The sequence below is a fragment of the Uloborus diversus genome, chromosome 1, assembly GCF_026930045.1.
Source record: "Uloborus diversus isolate 005 chromosome 1, Udiv.v.3.1, whole genome shotgun sequence".
Lineage (NCBI taxonomy): Eukaryota > Metazoa > Arthropoda > Arachnida > Araneae > Uloboridae > Uloborus > Uloborus diversus.
The window spans coordinates 144090370-144106669 of record NC_072731.1 but is presented as its reverse complement, the minus strand read 5'-3'; the positions used below and the strand labels follow the sequence as shown (position 1 = coordinate 144106669).

The window sequence follows — 16300 nt, the reverse complement described above, 5'->3', positions numbered from 1 at the left end:
TATTTGTCTCTAAGAAATTCATGATCTTAATATATATTTTTGAACATTGCTTAAAGCTCATAATTGTTGTGTTCCTTCATGACACTTTTCAAGGGCATTTTTGAAAGTAATTATAAAAATTGTTTTTCATTTTGATTTAAGGTACTGAATTTGAAAAGCTGAGACATGACAAGCGAAAGCACAATTTGCAGGGATGTAACAAAAATTGATACTTTTGAGGTATTTTTTCGCACGTGTTGCTAATATTTGATACTAACTTAGTTTTGTGCAAATCAGTCCTAATATATTGAACATCAATAAAAATGTATCAATTAATTGAAAATACTATGTAAGAACTTTAGTGTTATTCAGTAAATTACCGCCCATTAGCCAGGGCTAAAGCAGAAATACATGGAATACTAATCCTGCATTAGCTACCAGTTTGTTTGGCACTCTTGGCTTCCTTAAGTGGTTTTCCATCTCCAGCTCAGTCACTTTCCTTCCTATGCCGGGCTGTTGAGTGCTAATAAGCACGAAACTGCAGTTCTCGGCAGGAAATGACTGAGCTGGCTGTGTATTCCATGAACTTTAGTGTTGTTTTTCTCATTTGTAGTTTTCTAAATACACCATTTCGGTTCCCTCCCTTTACACTGATTTTTAAATTAAAAAGACTGGACACCAGAATTTATCTATCCACTTTTGAATTCATTAATCATGAAATCATTAATCTTCTAAATTGAAAGAAAGTTTTTAACTAGAAAATAAAATAAATAAAAAGATATTATAGAATTGTCTTCATTTGAAACTCAGAAGTTTGAATGTAGCAATGTTTTCTGTATACACACCTTCGTTCCGGCTAACTACTTCCATGTCCTTTGGATCATAGAGGTGAACGAAGTTGACCCCGGGAACCATTTGCTCTCTGACGATTGGCCCGTACTGCTGGAATTTCATTCGTTGTGCCTCGTGCCATTTGCTTTTCGAATATTCACCTAAAAAAAAGAAAAAGAATTTGTTAAAAAAAGCTAGACCATGCCGGGGAACGAGGTTATGATGAAGTAAAAGGTTTTATTAACACGGCTTTGCCCATATTAGAAAATTAAAAGGTCATTTGATTCGCCTGTATATTTACAATAATGGATGGTGAATTTCTCGCCTATTTGCTCGCCCATGCTACGGTTCAACGTTATAATAATTTGATAATTTAATCGACCACGTTATGATAATTTTCTCGGTGAAATGTTCTTAAAATTAGAATAGAAAAAGAACAAAATGGAATTTTCGAAAAATCGCTCTTTGAGGTGCACACCCCTATGCATCAAACTAATTTTGTGCCAAATTTCGTTAACATCGATCTGCCGAACGGTCTAGGCGATATTTGCTTCACAGAGATCCAGATAGAGAGAGAGATCCAGATATCCAGACAGAGAGACTTTCAGCTTTATTATTAGTAATGAGGTAGGAGTGCTAGAGTATCTTTAGAGCTGTTTCTCTAGATGATTACAATACTGCGATTCTTAATTAATTACTCATAGCTTGACCTTCCGTGGCCACGGCAGAAGATAAAAGATAAGAAGCAGGCCCAAATTATTGCAGTCCGGACTCTGTGGCCAGAGTATGATATTTCTAAGGAGCAGGAAATTTTTCTATGATACATTTCAAACTGTATTTCATTTAGCTGGAAAACTTAAAACTTCACTTTTTGAACATTTTTGACAATTGGGCATATGAAGGGCTTGCTGCAAAGAAAGGAAGCTCCTATTGTTATCACAAGCTATGAATAGTCTTAAAAAAATTAAAAAAGTGATTTGGTGTTTAAAGCTTGAATGCGGACCTTGTGAAAGCATTGAATTTCTGGCTACCTTCTTTTGCAGTCCGGGGCGGATACAGAGGGAAGTTCAGGGGGGTCGACCATATTGTCCATCCATTGCGATTAAATACTTTATGAATAAAATGTAATCAATTACATAATCTTTTCAATTAATTATTTTTAATAGTAAATATTCGGAATGCTATTCCCTTTCATTGCTTATGGAATTAATTAGTAATGTTTTTACTACAATAGGGGCTTTATTACTGACAAATTTGGGGCTTTTTATTGACACCCAAACTATTTTAAAAACTTTTTTTTTCTGAAAACCCTGTAATTCTTCTCATGATCCCCTCTACAATAGTAATCTCTCCCCTGTTTGCAGCTAGCCCTTCATATATGGGTCATTCTCCAGAAAACGTAACTTTTAAACGCAAATATTTTTCAATTTCGAAACCTTTTGTTTTCTTTTTTTTCATTCTTTCATGAAAGTGTTACCTACTAGAAGTAACCATTAATAATGGCACAGCTAAGTTCCAATTATTTTACTCATAAATAAAAAAAGGTTAAAAAATGCCTTGTTCACGGAAATAAAAATAAAAGAAAAAAATTTTAGTATTTAAAAATCGAGGCCAATTTAGTATCAAAGTAGTAATTTTGTTAATTGTGAAAACAATCAACTTTTCTAATGATTAGTGGGAATATAATACACTGACCTCAAAAAGTTAAGGTACAACCGGTTTTTTACGTCTAATTTGCAAAAGAATGATTGTAGAAACAAAACATTTGGGGGATATGTGCATTAAATAGTTTTTTTGTTGAATGCATCATAGAAATTTGTATGAGTGTATTGCATAAACGATCTATAGCAAAAAAAGCAATAGTTGTGGAAAAGTCTATTCTTGAAAAAAACAGAACATCAGTGTTATGTAGTAAAATGTCTCAGAAACAATACAAAAATGGGTTCTAATAAGAAATGGTTTCCCCCCTAACTCAATAGAGTTTAGAAAATGTCTCAGAGACGTCGTTTACCCGATTTTTTAGGGTGGCGAGCAGTTGGATGGATGGAAATGGGATTGTCGCAAACTGATACTGCTAGACGTCTCAATGTGTCTCGAATTGTTGTTCAGCGACTTTGGGATCAATACCGATCCGAAGATTCTGTGTCCAGATGACCTATTTCATGCCGAGCACGAGCTACAATACCTGCAGAAGACCGTTTTCTAGTTCTTTCGGCTCAAAGGAGAAGAACCACTACTGCGCCGCAGCTCGTTGCGGACCACTTTGTAGCATCAGGAAGAAGAATCTCTGCTACTATTGCCGAAATCGCCTTCACAATGCAGGTCTCTATGCAAGAAGACCAGTTATGTGTGTTCCCTTTAATGGAACGCAGCGAAGGATCCATTTATGCTGGGCGTGGATCCTTCGCTGCACGAGAACATGTTTCCTGGACCGAGCAGCAACGAGCTCCTGTGCTGTTCACAGACGAGTCCACATTTACATTGGAGAGTGATTCAGGGCATCTACTGATCTGGAGGGAACAGCGCACTAGATACCATAAATCCTACCTTGTTGTAAGACACAAGCATAGATGGTGGAATCATGGTTTGGACAGGCTTGGTGGTCGCACTGACCTGCATTTGTTCCGTGGAGAAACTCCGACTAGTCTGAGATATTGGGATGAGATCCTTGATCCATATGTCCGCCCATATGCTGGTGCCATTGGTTATGACTTCATTCTGATGGATGGCAATGCAAGACTTCACCGAGCTTGGATTATTGAGGAGTATCTTGAGGATCACGGTTTTGAACAAATGCCAGCTCCATCTCTGGACCTGAATTCGATAGAACATGTTTGGGACTATCTTGGTAGACAGGTTGCTGCTTTAAATCCTCCTCCAAGGTTGATAGATGAGCTGGAACAAGGCTTACTCTGTGTCAGGTATTCGCTTCCGATTCCAATGTTCGAAAACTTAATAAACAGCATGGAAAATCGATGCCGCCAATGCATTTAAGTTAGGGAGGAACCATTCCTTATTAGAACCCATTTTTGTATTGTTTCTATGACATTTTACTACATAACGCTGTGATGTTCTGTTTTCTTGAAGAATGAACTTTTCCACAAATATTGCTTTTTTTGCTATAAATCGTTTTTGCAATGCACTCATACAAATTTCCATTATGCATTAACTAAAAAACTATTTAATGCACATATCCTCCAAATTTTTTGTTTTTACATTCATTCATTTTCAAATTAGACGCAAAAAATCGGTTGTACTTTAACTTTTTGAGGCCAGTGTATTAAGCTCTCTTAATTAAAGTACGGTTCAATTCATAATTTTCAAATGTATGTTAAAATAGTATTTAGTAAAGTTGAGGATGTACTGGAAATTTATAATTTTGGTAGAATGCCTATTATTGATGTATTTCCCCTCCATCATTATATGGAATCCCTCCCCCTATATCATCCCTCCATCATCCCCTCCATCTCTCAGAAATAATGACATTGATAAGGTCTATCACGGAGGTGAGGAATTATCCATTAATATAGGCCTAATAGATATATTTTTTAAGGAAATTTTTTTTTTTCTTCGTTGCTCCAATCTGCACACGATAAGCACATGAAAACATGTTCACTTCTTTTTTTTTACATAAATTTACATCCCTGAAATTCAAGTTCACGAGAGTGAGAAGTCAGAATAACCACACTAAGTTTTTAAAACAAAATCTATATCTTCTTATTTTTCGATATAAAATCACACAACTTCAACTATGGCTGAAAATAAACAAGGAGGCTCTATGGTATCATGGAAAATAAAATTTGATGTAATTACTGCCACGTGTTCGTGTTAACGAGGAATGACATTTTGTGTTTAGGTAACGGAGGTGAGAATTTATTATGGGACATGACTTTTTGTCCTTTTAAAAGAACTAAAACACAATATTAAAAAAATTAAATATAATTAAACAATTAGTATTTGAGACACTTGTGAAAGAAATAATAAATAAATAAGTACATACTTTTAATGAAACAAGTTATTAAGCAACATAAACAGTCACACAAGGTGTGTGACATGCCACGGAGGTCAGAATTCACATGTTGTGAACCAAAAATGTACTAAAATTAAAATTATTTGTTGGCAGGTTTAAATAGATATATTTTTGATGAAATTAAAAAGGATTGTTAAATGAATTGTTCCTTAAAATGTTTTCTGTAAAAGGGCGTGTGACAGAAAAGTTACACTTTTTGAAGAATAATTCATATATGTTATAGTTCATGCGTTCAATTGGGTTAGTACTAATGCTAAACAAGATGGCAATTTTCTGTAGCAACAGATTCATACAGCCAGAGTTATAACATTAACTATCATATCTGATCCACAGAGGACAGGAATAATTTAAAGTGCCCTGGGCATGAAAACTTGCATATCAGGCCTGGTGTTCAAGAAGATTTGACGAAGAAACTTTTTCAGTCTAAAACAACAAACGAATGACTACTGTTCTTAGTAGTATCATTAGCTGTTGTTAAATTTTAAATCAGTGGTATGGCAATTGATTTTCGTGCGTAAACTGTGCAGTGGAAACCATATCTGTGTCTTCTCAAGTCAAATAACAACACCCCATTGTGCTAATTGAGTGGTAATTGGATATGCTTTATTCTGTCATGCAAAACCAAGTTTAATATAATGAGTTGACATCTATATGTATGTGGCAAAGCAAAGGAATGTAAGTGGATTTTTAAAGTATTGAGAAAGACGCATTTGGAGTTCACCCTAGGTAGTGAAATTTCTTTCTAGCTTTGCTGTATAGAAGCACCAACCAGGGACTCTTGTTCTTTCTCTTGTCCCGAAACAGAGGAGAGGTTCTCCTAACATTTGTATAGTTTTTCTCGAAATTCTTAATTTTGGCACTTACACCCCTTTTGCTTCTCACTGCCTGACATGTGCTCTACTTTTGATGAAAACTTCGCTTTCATCATATATTTCTCTCTTCCTAGTAACTTTCTTTTCTCAACTCTTATTGAAGTATATTATCGTTCTTCTCTGTAAGCAAACTAAAACTTTACATTGCTTTTATAGTTGACAGACTTCGCCTACTATATTTCATAGAATAGTGTGACTGAAGACTTAATTTTAAAAAATAACATTTTTTTTTTTTTTTTTTTGAGCAATCACGATTGCTTATTGCTTTCATTTGACTGTCCTTGACGTTCCGGTTCCTTTTTCAGCTTGGACCAGGGCTGCAGCACCACCGTCCACCGGCGGCGCACAGTGGGGCAAGTGTACGGAGAGCTTGGACATTTCAGTAAAACCAATTTCTACTTAAAAATGTGATAATATTTTGTTATTTAAAACGTAAAGATAATCAAATACTGAGTCATTAGTGCAAAATAAAATATTTAATTAACATTTAAAAACAATTTTTAAAGAAATATGTAACAGTACTTTAGCCAATTTCCATTCCATCATCTTCAAGCAAATTCTTCACTTGTGACATTTCGTGGTGCAAACTGCAAATCTTTGGACTCAAATTTGAGATAAGAGGATCAGAATTGATTAATAAATTATTAAAAACGTCTCTATTGTTATCTATTCTGGACGTTTTCCTTGAATGCAATTCCCTATACGATCGAAAATACTTATGGTTTGCCTCATAATTTCGTCTTTGTCGTATTTGTAATCTCAGAACCAAGAGTGTCAATCCATTTTTTCAGAGCCAGGTCGTAATCGGTAAAAGGAATAGAATTTGTCTTTAAAAAAATAAAAAGGTCACGGTTGGTTTTGAAACTCATCTTTCACCAGCAAGTCTATGGGGTCAAGCACCGATATCATTCAAGTTTGCTTACCAAAGCGAGCGTACACTATAATTCGTATACACTAGAGTCATCGTTGAATTACAATGTTAAGTACAAAACTTTAGACTGCACAAAAAACGTATTTATAGATCTCCGAATAGCAATAATTGATAAGCGAAATCTTTAGAACATAAACAACTCTAACTAATGCCAAGACCTATTCGGAACTCCAGCGCTCGAATACGCTACCTTGCGGTGATTTATAAAACTGCGAATGAAACTAAAACATTGCCACGTTGCGCTCCACGGTGTCTGTTGACGTAAACACAGGCAGTTTGTTCTGAGTATTTATTAACGCAATCGATGTGTCTTAGTTTGCTTTCAGCTATAGAAATTAATTCGTCCCTTAGTAGTATTCTCGAGCTTCTCAAAATAATGTTAGTTTTCCTTATTTCTTTCAAAAAAGTATTAAATGGTGGAAGCATAAACAAGAAAACTCTGGATTAACAAAATAGGATAACGTTATACCAGGGAAAATTTTTTATTGTTTTGTATGAATTTGTAAGAATATGAGTTTTTTTTAATCTTAAATTAATTTAACTAATCATATTTTACAGCAGCATTTAGTTGGAATGGACAGTATGCAAAATATTTTCTTGAATTTATTATAGTAGAACAAAATGAAAAATGTTTAACCGAGAAAGAATTTACTTTATTCCTTTTATTCTCAGCTGAAAGGTTTCGCCAAATTTGTTTAGGGTTATAGTGTTAGTATTATGCGAGCAAAGTAGCCTTGGCGAGATTTCGCGTTTTTAGTTAAACCATTTTTAATTTTTATCATGAGTGGAATAAAATGGTAGTAAGATTACAGAATTCGATAAGTAAAAAGAAATAATGGTCAATCAACTGAAAAGAAAACTACCACCAACTGTGAGTACACATTTTATTTATTTTGTTCTAAGTGAATTTGAATAAATATCAGTTTTTCAATTCCGATGAATAAAAAAACGAACTTAACAACATTGACTGGACACTTTTCCTTAACCTAATTCCACATAAATGATTTAAATAACCTTTGTTACTACAGTATCCTACTGAAATAGACAGTATGCAAATAAATTTTCTTGAAAATATTTATCGCAGAACAGATTGAAAAATCCAGAAAGAACGTTAAGAATTTGAACAATAAAAAATAAAAGTTCGCCAAAAATCTGTTTATAGGGTTATGGTTTGAAAATTGTGTGAAATAATAATGTATCTTGACAAGATTTCGCATATCAGGTAAATCATTTCCATGACGAATGAATTAAATGCATGATTTCTTTGGATATCCAATCATATAGTCATAGAAATAAATTATCTAGTGTTAAACGTTACTCTTGACAGTCTGCCACGTATGTGCACTATGTGACAAAAATGTCAACAAATGCCGGAAATGTCACGAAACTGAACTTAATATGTACTAATGTATAGAAAAAACGGTACAAAATGAAAATGCTTTCGAATCGAAACAAAAATTTATGAATTCCGAATTCAACATCGTTGGTTCAGAACAACTTACTGTGTGTTCTGCATTAATTGTTTACTTTCGTAATACTTTTTGGTTTCTAATCTCTTTCTATATGGGTCAGAATAACCAAAAGACTTTGAAAAATCTTTTCAAATGAATAAAGCGAAAAAAATCATACATAACAACAAAAATCACAACACTTTTAGCATTTTCTTCGTTACCACATGCGTTTGTTTTAGTTTTTAATTCCGCCTTTAGACAGTGACTGCAGTGCCCCCTATAGTTCGTTGGAGTTGCGAATTTAGAGAATATCATTAAATGAAGCACATAGACTAATAATAAGAGTAGACCGAGCTTTCTCATTCTTGCTGATAAAGAAAATTGGTTCATAGATGTATCATGTGACTAGTGGAAGGGCTTGGCGAAGACTTTGGCAGCATGGTTGCTAGATGGCAGCATTATCTATAGTTTGGCACTCGACATGTATTTTAAGACAATGTGTTTTCATTAAAAAAAAACTTCCAGGTGCAGAGATTGAACTGTTTTTCTTTTAGTTATGCATTATTTTGACATTAGTAATAGTTTTTGATCAGTTTTCGGTAACTTTTATTTCATTTGGAGCTGTCAGCGTTGGCGTGAACGAAATGGCGTAAACGTTTTGCGTTAACACAAAAATGTACTAATCGGTATCTTAAATTGAAACTGTAGGTAAAAATCTTACCGTTTGCTGATTCTTCTTGGTCGCTTGCATCTTTTATTGCTTAGAGAGTTATTGAAATTGACTAAAGAAAATGCACAATACTATCTAAACAAAAAACTCACTATATTAACAAAATATTTACAACTTAGAATAGCAAATTTACAAATCGGACTCCATAAAAGATCATTCTTCCGTGTTCCATCAATTCTATTTATTTTATTTCGCGCTGGCGTTGATCGTCTGCTACGATTAACGCCCGCTGTTGCTAGGATATCCACCAGTCACATGGTTTGGTTTATGAGCAGCAAAAGGGTTGCCATAGCTCGGTCTACTCTTATTATTAGTCTATGATGAAGCATGAGCAGACGATAGATTAAAAATTAAAGTTAAATTCATTTTTTATCACAATGTTCTATTTTTTTCGTTTATGGCTGTTTAATAACAGACGATATTTTAAATTATTTTTTAATGACTTTTTACAACTTGGCATACACGAAAAAAAATCCGAAGCGTCACTGATTACTTTCGGATATTGGATAGCTTAACTCGGGGATTCTGGCGATGATACTTCAGAATAAAAGATGAAATTTTTAGGCATGATAATTCCTTCAGAATTTGTTTTGAATAAATCTGGTGAAGTATTAAATGGATATTTAAATTAAAAAGTGTTTACTTTTGTTTGTTAGACAACTTGCTGGACTAAAATCAAAAGTAAATAACTTTTAATGCTCTAAAAAGTAAATAGCTTGCTGTAAGTTCTCCTAATATAGAATGTAATAAAAGAAATTAAATGTTTATTAAAGAAAAACGTTTGCTTTTTGAAGAAAAACACTTTTCTTGCTGTACATGTATAATATTTTGATCTTTTCAAAATATGCCTGCTCCTTGTTTTCATTTTTACTCATTTTGTGATGTGTTTGTTATTGTGTACATACAATTTATGAGAAGTATTTTTGGGAGATTATTGTGTCTTTTTCGTCTGCTGTCACTTATAACTCAAAATAGTACCAATTTTTGTAGTCCCCGAAATAAGCAAACGAAACCATGCTTCTTAGCATCTCATATGATTTTGTCCCACAATCTACAAATGACACAATGAAACTGATTCCTCGAAGTATTTAATTGAAATAGTTTGCAATAAAAAGCAAACAAACTGAAAACTGTAAACATGTTTACTTGACTAAAGTGAAAAAACCAACGTAAATAATACGTTTCGTGCAACGTTCATTTCGTATTCGTTTCGTCGTCCTCGTAGTAAAATATTTACTTATCTTTAATTTTCAATATCTTTTGAATAGGCAAGTTTAGGCAAAAACTGAAACCGGATTATGAAAGCTGAAACTCTCTACAATGTTTGGGATATAATACTTTTGTTAGCGTTTGTTAGCGATTTTCGTAATTCAAAAATACATTCAAAATACTTGGAAAATTACCTCCAAAATTTTCGTATTTTCTAAGAAACGTTTTTTGGTGTTTTTCTTATTTATTACGAGTGCATAAAGCCCAGCACATCACACTATTAAATTTGAACAGTTCTTAAACAAGTTATCTACTGTTTACTAAACTGTCTTCTAACGAAGTAGCTAGTTAATTCTTCGAATTCAAGGTATTATCTTCGGGTAATAATGTTAAAAACTAGTAAGATTAGTGGGAATATGTTCTTAGTTTATCAATACAACAGTAAAAATGCGAAACTAAATTGTTTAATTTTCCGCCCAATGTCCAAAGTTAACATTAGGCTGCCGCGGCTGGTCCTGAGCACTGTCCACCGGAATCCGCTTTTTGCTGGGCGGTGGCGTCCATGTCCTACACACGCATGCTCATACACACTCCCCTACGCGCGCACGCCTTTACACACATACACACGCCTACATGCACACACGTAAGCCTACACACACACACACACACTATACACACGTAACCACCCCGGAGGAGGGACATGCTTGGGGGGGGGGGGGGAGTCGTTTCTAGAAACAATAACTCTATCAGTAGGGTCTTGTCGCAACTCGTGATTGCGAAAAACATAATTTGAATTCAAAGTTTCGGAATTCAAATTAGAATTAATTGGGGGAAGTAGGTCACGGATTTTTTTTTTTAATTTTTTTAAAAATATTAATTTTTTTTAAATGAAGGAGGATAACTTATTCACTGAACCGACAAAGAATATATATATATATATATATCACTCAAAATTCACTAATATTTGATATTAAGTCAAAATGCTTTAGAATATTTCCGGGACATTCGGGGGACAAGTAAACCTGGTTGTGTAAAATTAAAAACAATAACCACCAATATTTACCAATGCCGGGCAAGTATCTGTGAATGTTTCCAATGAGTGGGAGGGATTTAGGTCCTGGAATTTCTTGAAAAGGTTTAGCCTTGTTCAAAGCTTCGACGGACACTGCATCCAACAAAACTGTCGATGCGCTTTTGTTGCCACAGATGTTTGATGAATTAAGAGACAGCAATACAGAATCTAACTTCGGAGTTCTCAATAGAATGTTTGAAGGCACTTTCATCCTTAGGCTGTATTAGAAGCGCCTGTAATTACATACATATTTAGTAAGAATAAGTAAGTAGGCAAAAAGATTCCAAGTCGATCAGTATCTAAATGTAAATCCCGAAAGAGGCTGAAAAGAAGAATATTTTAAAACAAGAAATTCTGTCTAGAACTAAACGAGCCTACTTTCCCATATACTCATACTACTTTCTAGCACCTGATCAATATTCTCAAAAATAGCTAAAATCGCAAATTGTTTCAAAAATGTTTTTTAAATATTTTAAGCTGATTTCTAGGAATAAAATATTCTCCACTGATCTTTAAAAAAAAAAAAAAAAGCAGCACCTTTTAAACAAAGCAGCTAATACACTTTTTTGGATTAAAAAAATTCTTTAACAGCTTTCAAAACGAAAAAATAATAATTGAAATTAATAAGCTTATTAAAATAAATACATCATATCAAAAAAAAAAAAAAAAAGTTTCTATTTCCCCTGTTGCCAAAAGTAATTTTTTTAATGAATTAATTCAATTACCAAAATAAATAAAAACAATAAAATGTCAAATTAAAGAAATAATTTTCATTGTCAAATTAAAAAAAAAATCGTCTGCGTATATCTTTATGTAGAAACATGAATGACTTCGAGTTTATTCGCAACTCCAACGAACTATAGGGGGCACTGCAGTCACTGTCTAATGGCCGACTTAAAAACTAAAACAAATGCATGTGGTAACGAAGAAAATGCTAAAAGTGTTGTGATTTTTGTTCGTATGTATGATATTTTTCGCTTTATTCTTTTTAAATTAATTTTCAAAGTCTTGTGGATATTCTGGAACACGTAGAAAGAAATGAGAATTCAAGAAGCATTACTAAACGTCAAAGATTAATGCAAACTACGTAGTTCGTAGTTCTAAGCAGCTATTTCCACGATGTTAAATTCGATATTTATCAATTCTTGATAAAACTAAATAATAATTGTGGCCTGACAAGAATAACAATTAATGCTAGAAAATTCAATATGACATTACAAATTTTTATCGAAAGAAGATGATACTTTTTTGCCTTGCTTGGCTAGCGCTTATTGTTTTCCATATGTAGCTGATGTATTTCTCTCGAATTCCCGAATCGGTTAATTTAAAAATTTTCTGCTTCGATTTTTCTAATTTCTGAGTTACGATTTAATTGTGTCATGTTATGCAAATCATCAACAAAATTCTCACGGATATATGGTGGTAGTTTTCTTTTCAGTTGATTGATCATTATTTCTTTTCACTTATCGAATTCTGTAATCTTACTACCATTTTATTCCACTCATGATAAAAATTAAAAATGGTTTAACTAAAAACGCGAAATCTCGCCAAGGCTACTTTGCTCGCACTATACGAAAACTATAACCCTAAACAAATTTAGCGAAACCTTTCAGCTGAGAATAAAAGGAATAAAGTAAATTCTTTCTCGGTTATTCATTTTGTTCTACGATAATATATTCAAGAAAATATTTTGCATGCTGTCCATTCCAACTAAATGCTGCTGTAAAATATGGTAAGTTTAATTAATTTAAGATTTAAAAAAAACCCATATTCTTACAAATTCATACAAAACAATGAAAATTTTTACCTTGTATAACGTTATCCAAGTTTGTTAATCCAGAATTTTCGCTTTCACCAATTATTAAGGAAATAATGAAAACTAACATTATTTTGAGAAGCTCGAGAATACTACTAAGGGACGAATTAATTTCTGTAGCTGAAAGCAAACTAAGACACATCGATTGCGTTAATAAATACTCAGAACAAACTGCCTATGTTTACGTCAACAGACACACGTGGAACGCAACTTGGCAATGTTTTAGTTTCATTTGCAGTTTTGTAAATCACCGCAAGGTAGCGTATTCGAGCGCTGGAGTTCCGAATTCGCCGAAAACTGAATGCCTAAATTAAAACTTTAGCGTGAAAATAAAAACAAGTCATATCAACAATAATCTCATAGTTAAAACCATAGCTGCGGAGTCGGAGTCAATCTCATTTTGGGATAAAGGAGTCGAAGTCGAATGTCCAAAAATCGGAGTCAGTCATCTGTCCTCCGTGTATAAATTTTTGCCAAAGCTACGAAGTCAGAGTCGAAGTCGGGGAGTCGGAGTCCGATTAATTATCGGGCACAGGAGTTGATTCGGAGTCAGGTGCCCCTAAACTCTCGGAGTCGGAGTCTGGAGTTTGGCGTCGAGAGCTGTTTCCAACAAAATTTGTTTGAAGTAAATCCGCCTTCAAGTACGGAATCTACATTGACTTTCAGTTTCCTCGTAGGCGCTAATGTTAAGGGATTTGAACTGTTCAAAATTGAACGGAAAATTAATCAAATCAAAAAGATATTTTATATACAAGTTTTTCATCAAAAGTTTTTTCCTACAAAATTTGTTTGAAGCAAATTCGCCTCACAGTTCGCAATTGCCTTGAATTTCCCCGTAGGCGCTAATGTTAAGTTTTTTTGAACTGTTCAAAATTGAACAAAAAATAGTTCAAATCAAAAAGTGAAATATGGGAATGAGGTGTACTCGCCGAGATCTTTCGAACAAAAAAAAGTTTGTTCGAATCGGACTATTCATTCAAAAGTTATTAGGGGGGGGGACTGACAGACAGACCGACAGACATTTTCCCCCATCTCAATACCCTACTTTCCAATTTTTAATTTTTCAATATTTATTTAATTATTTTACTTATTTTTTGATTTTTTTTTGTTTTTCGCGATATTTTAAAGATGCATTAAGCCTTCTTTCATGCTTTTTTCTTCTTTTTCTGACTTTTACTGGGAAAGTAGGCTAAAAAGTAACGATATAAACTGAGTTTTGTAGATGAAAGTGCTTTTACGAAATGGTTATTATTTCATTATTTAAACGTTTACATTTACTACAGAATATTTTCGTAAAAAAATGATGAAGCTTTTTTCTGCATTTATAGGCTATTTTTCTGCAATTGCAGGCCATCTCTTTTTACATGAGGGGAAGGGATGGAGTTTTTTAACTTTCGCACTAGAATTCAGGATATGTTACAAGGGGTTAGAACTCAAAACCAATCGCCTCCACTTGAAAAATCTCTGCATTCGCCCTTGTCGACAAGACTGACATAGCCTCTTGGTGACCCTGACCTCAAATAAACAAACTTATGAGGAAAACAGACGTGTAGGTTTCAGAAAGAACTTTAGAATATACTTGGTCCTCTGTACATATTAATATCCAATTTCCTCCTGTAAAATTTTAGACAGAAAGTGAATCTTGAGTTCTAGCAAATTCAGTGTTTCTTATTTTTCTATTATGCATTATTTTTGGCAATTTTTCCTCTAAGACAATCCCTTAAACCGAGTGTCCGTTAATCAGAGTCAGATACATGGAGGTTCTTATTCAAAGAGACTGGGGCCAGGAAAAATGCCCCTCAAATAGAAATTTACTTACAGGAGGTACTACCATATCAAAACTGTTTTTTCAAAGTTTTTGATATTTCTTAAGTTTGCTCCTCATCCAAACTGATTTTTCAGTTTCTCTTTTATTTAAACATATTAATTCCTTTGCAACTGGTTCAAAACTTTCGCTTAATAGGTCACATATATTTTATGTTATATAATGCTACAGAATTTTCTCAATTTATGTATTTTTTTCCAAACAATAAATTCTTAACAACAAAGGTTTTCGATGTGGACTCAAGATATGAAAAATAGATAATCTACAAGAAGACTATATTTTTTCCCAACAAAAAATAACGAAACATATTTTGTAAAATAAGTAATGAAAGACTCATAAATTAGTATTAAGAAAAAGAATATCTAATTTTGATCATGTTGCACGTAAAGTACTTTTTCAGTTCTCAAATTCACTTAGCACACGAAAAAAGTTTTTAATTTTTCATTAAATTTCATATTAAACTTTTTTGATTTTTATTGTATAAGGTTATTTCAGTTTCGTTAGTTTTCCGATGCTGTTAAATTTAATCTTCTAGTCTAAGATCCCATAGCAAGTTTCTTCCCCTATCTATTTTTTAAGCAAAACAAAAATTTTCTTATTATAAGAGGAGTATGCTTTTGGGATCCTGTATCCGCCATCTTGAATTTTAGGTGCGTTTCTTCAGTTTTCTTTTCACATGGGTGCCCATCCCCCAAGAGCAAGGGAGCACCCGTAAAATATCATACCCCGCCCCCAGAGCGAGACCCCCCCCACGAAAAAAAAGAGAAAAATACCGCTCAAAACAACCTCCGCTAAAAAATTCAAAGGCGCAGTCTGCGCCATGGCCCCTTCTAGGTGGGCACGGGCACCCTGTTATCTATATCCCAAAAACTATTTACTTGCGAATAAGATCATTCTTTTATAAATTAAAGAGCATAAAATTATTTTTAAAAATATGTTTTTATTTTTTATTGTAGCTGTTGGAGTTGCGGAAACCTTTTATTTCAAAGTTTGGTAATTTCGAACCAGAGTCCCGAGCTAAGAAGAAAAGTAATTTGATGCATTTCGTCGAGTCAAACCGTCACTAATATGGAAGGAAAACTGAAAAAAAAAAAAAAAAAACACCATCCCGCATCTAAAATCCTAGACAGTAAGTACCCTAAGTACCCTATACTTCCGTACTTCCGTTCTTGCCACATTTTGATACGCAACCTGACAGAAACATATTTTTCCACTAATAAAGATGTATGAAAATCGTTCGAAAAAAATGGGGACGAAATTTGCAGTGAGATCATGCACTATTAGTGAGTCAATTAAATGAAAAGTAAGAATCAATCGTTTCTTTAGAGGTAAGGGTTTAAGCTTAGAAAGCGCAAAAGATTCCGTTTTTTTTTCCAGTTTTTTTAATTACTTGATGAAGATAATCTTTTTCAATTGAGGCAGTGAGAAACAAAGGGATGTAAGTGGATATTTTCAAGTTTTGATTAAAATGCGTATAAAGATTACGTCCTAGGTAGACTTTCACTGGTTTTTCTTCTAAATCATGCTGTACAGCAGCACCTACCAGGGCTACCA

The 16300-nt window shown here is 33.6% G+C and overlaps 1 protein-coding gene across 1 annotated transcript in view; it reads right to left on the bottom strand.

Moving 5' to 3' along the window:
* The window catches only part of LOC129232647 (probable cytochrome P450 301a1, mitochondrial), a 145324-nt gene that overhangs the window by 32770 nt on the left and 96254 nt on the right, over positions 1-16300 (bottom strand). The window contains exons 2-3 of the mRNA XM_054866782.1: positions 11097-11338; positions 825-971 (exon numbers count right to left, since the gene is read on the bottom strand). Coding sequence (XP_054722757.1) covers positions 825-971; positions 11097-11316 — 367 coding nt within the window. The 5' untranslated portion in view covers positions 11317-11338. The remainder of the gene's footprint in view (positions 1-824; positions 972-11096; positions 11339-16300) is intronic.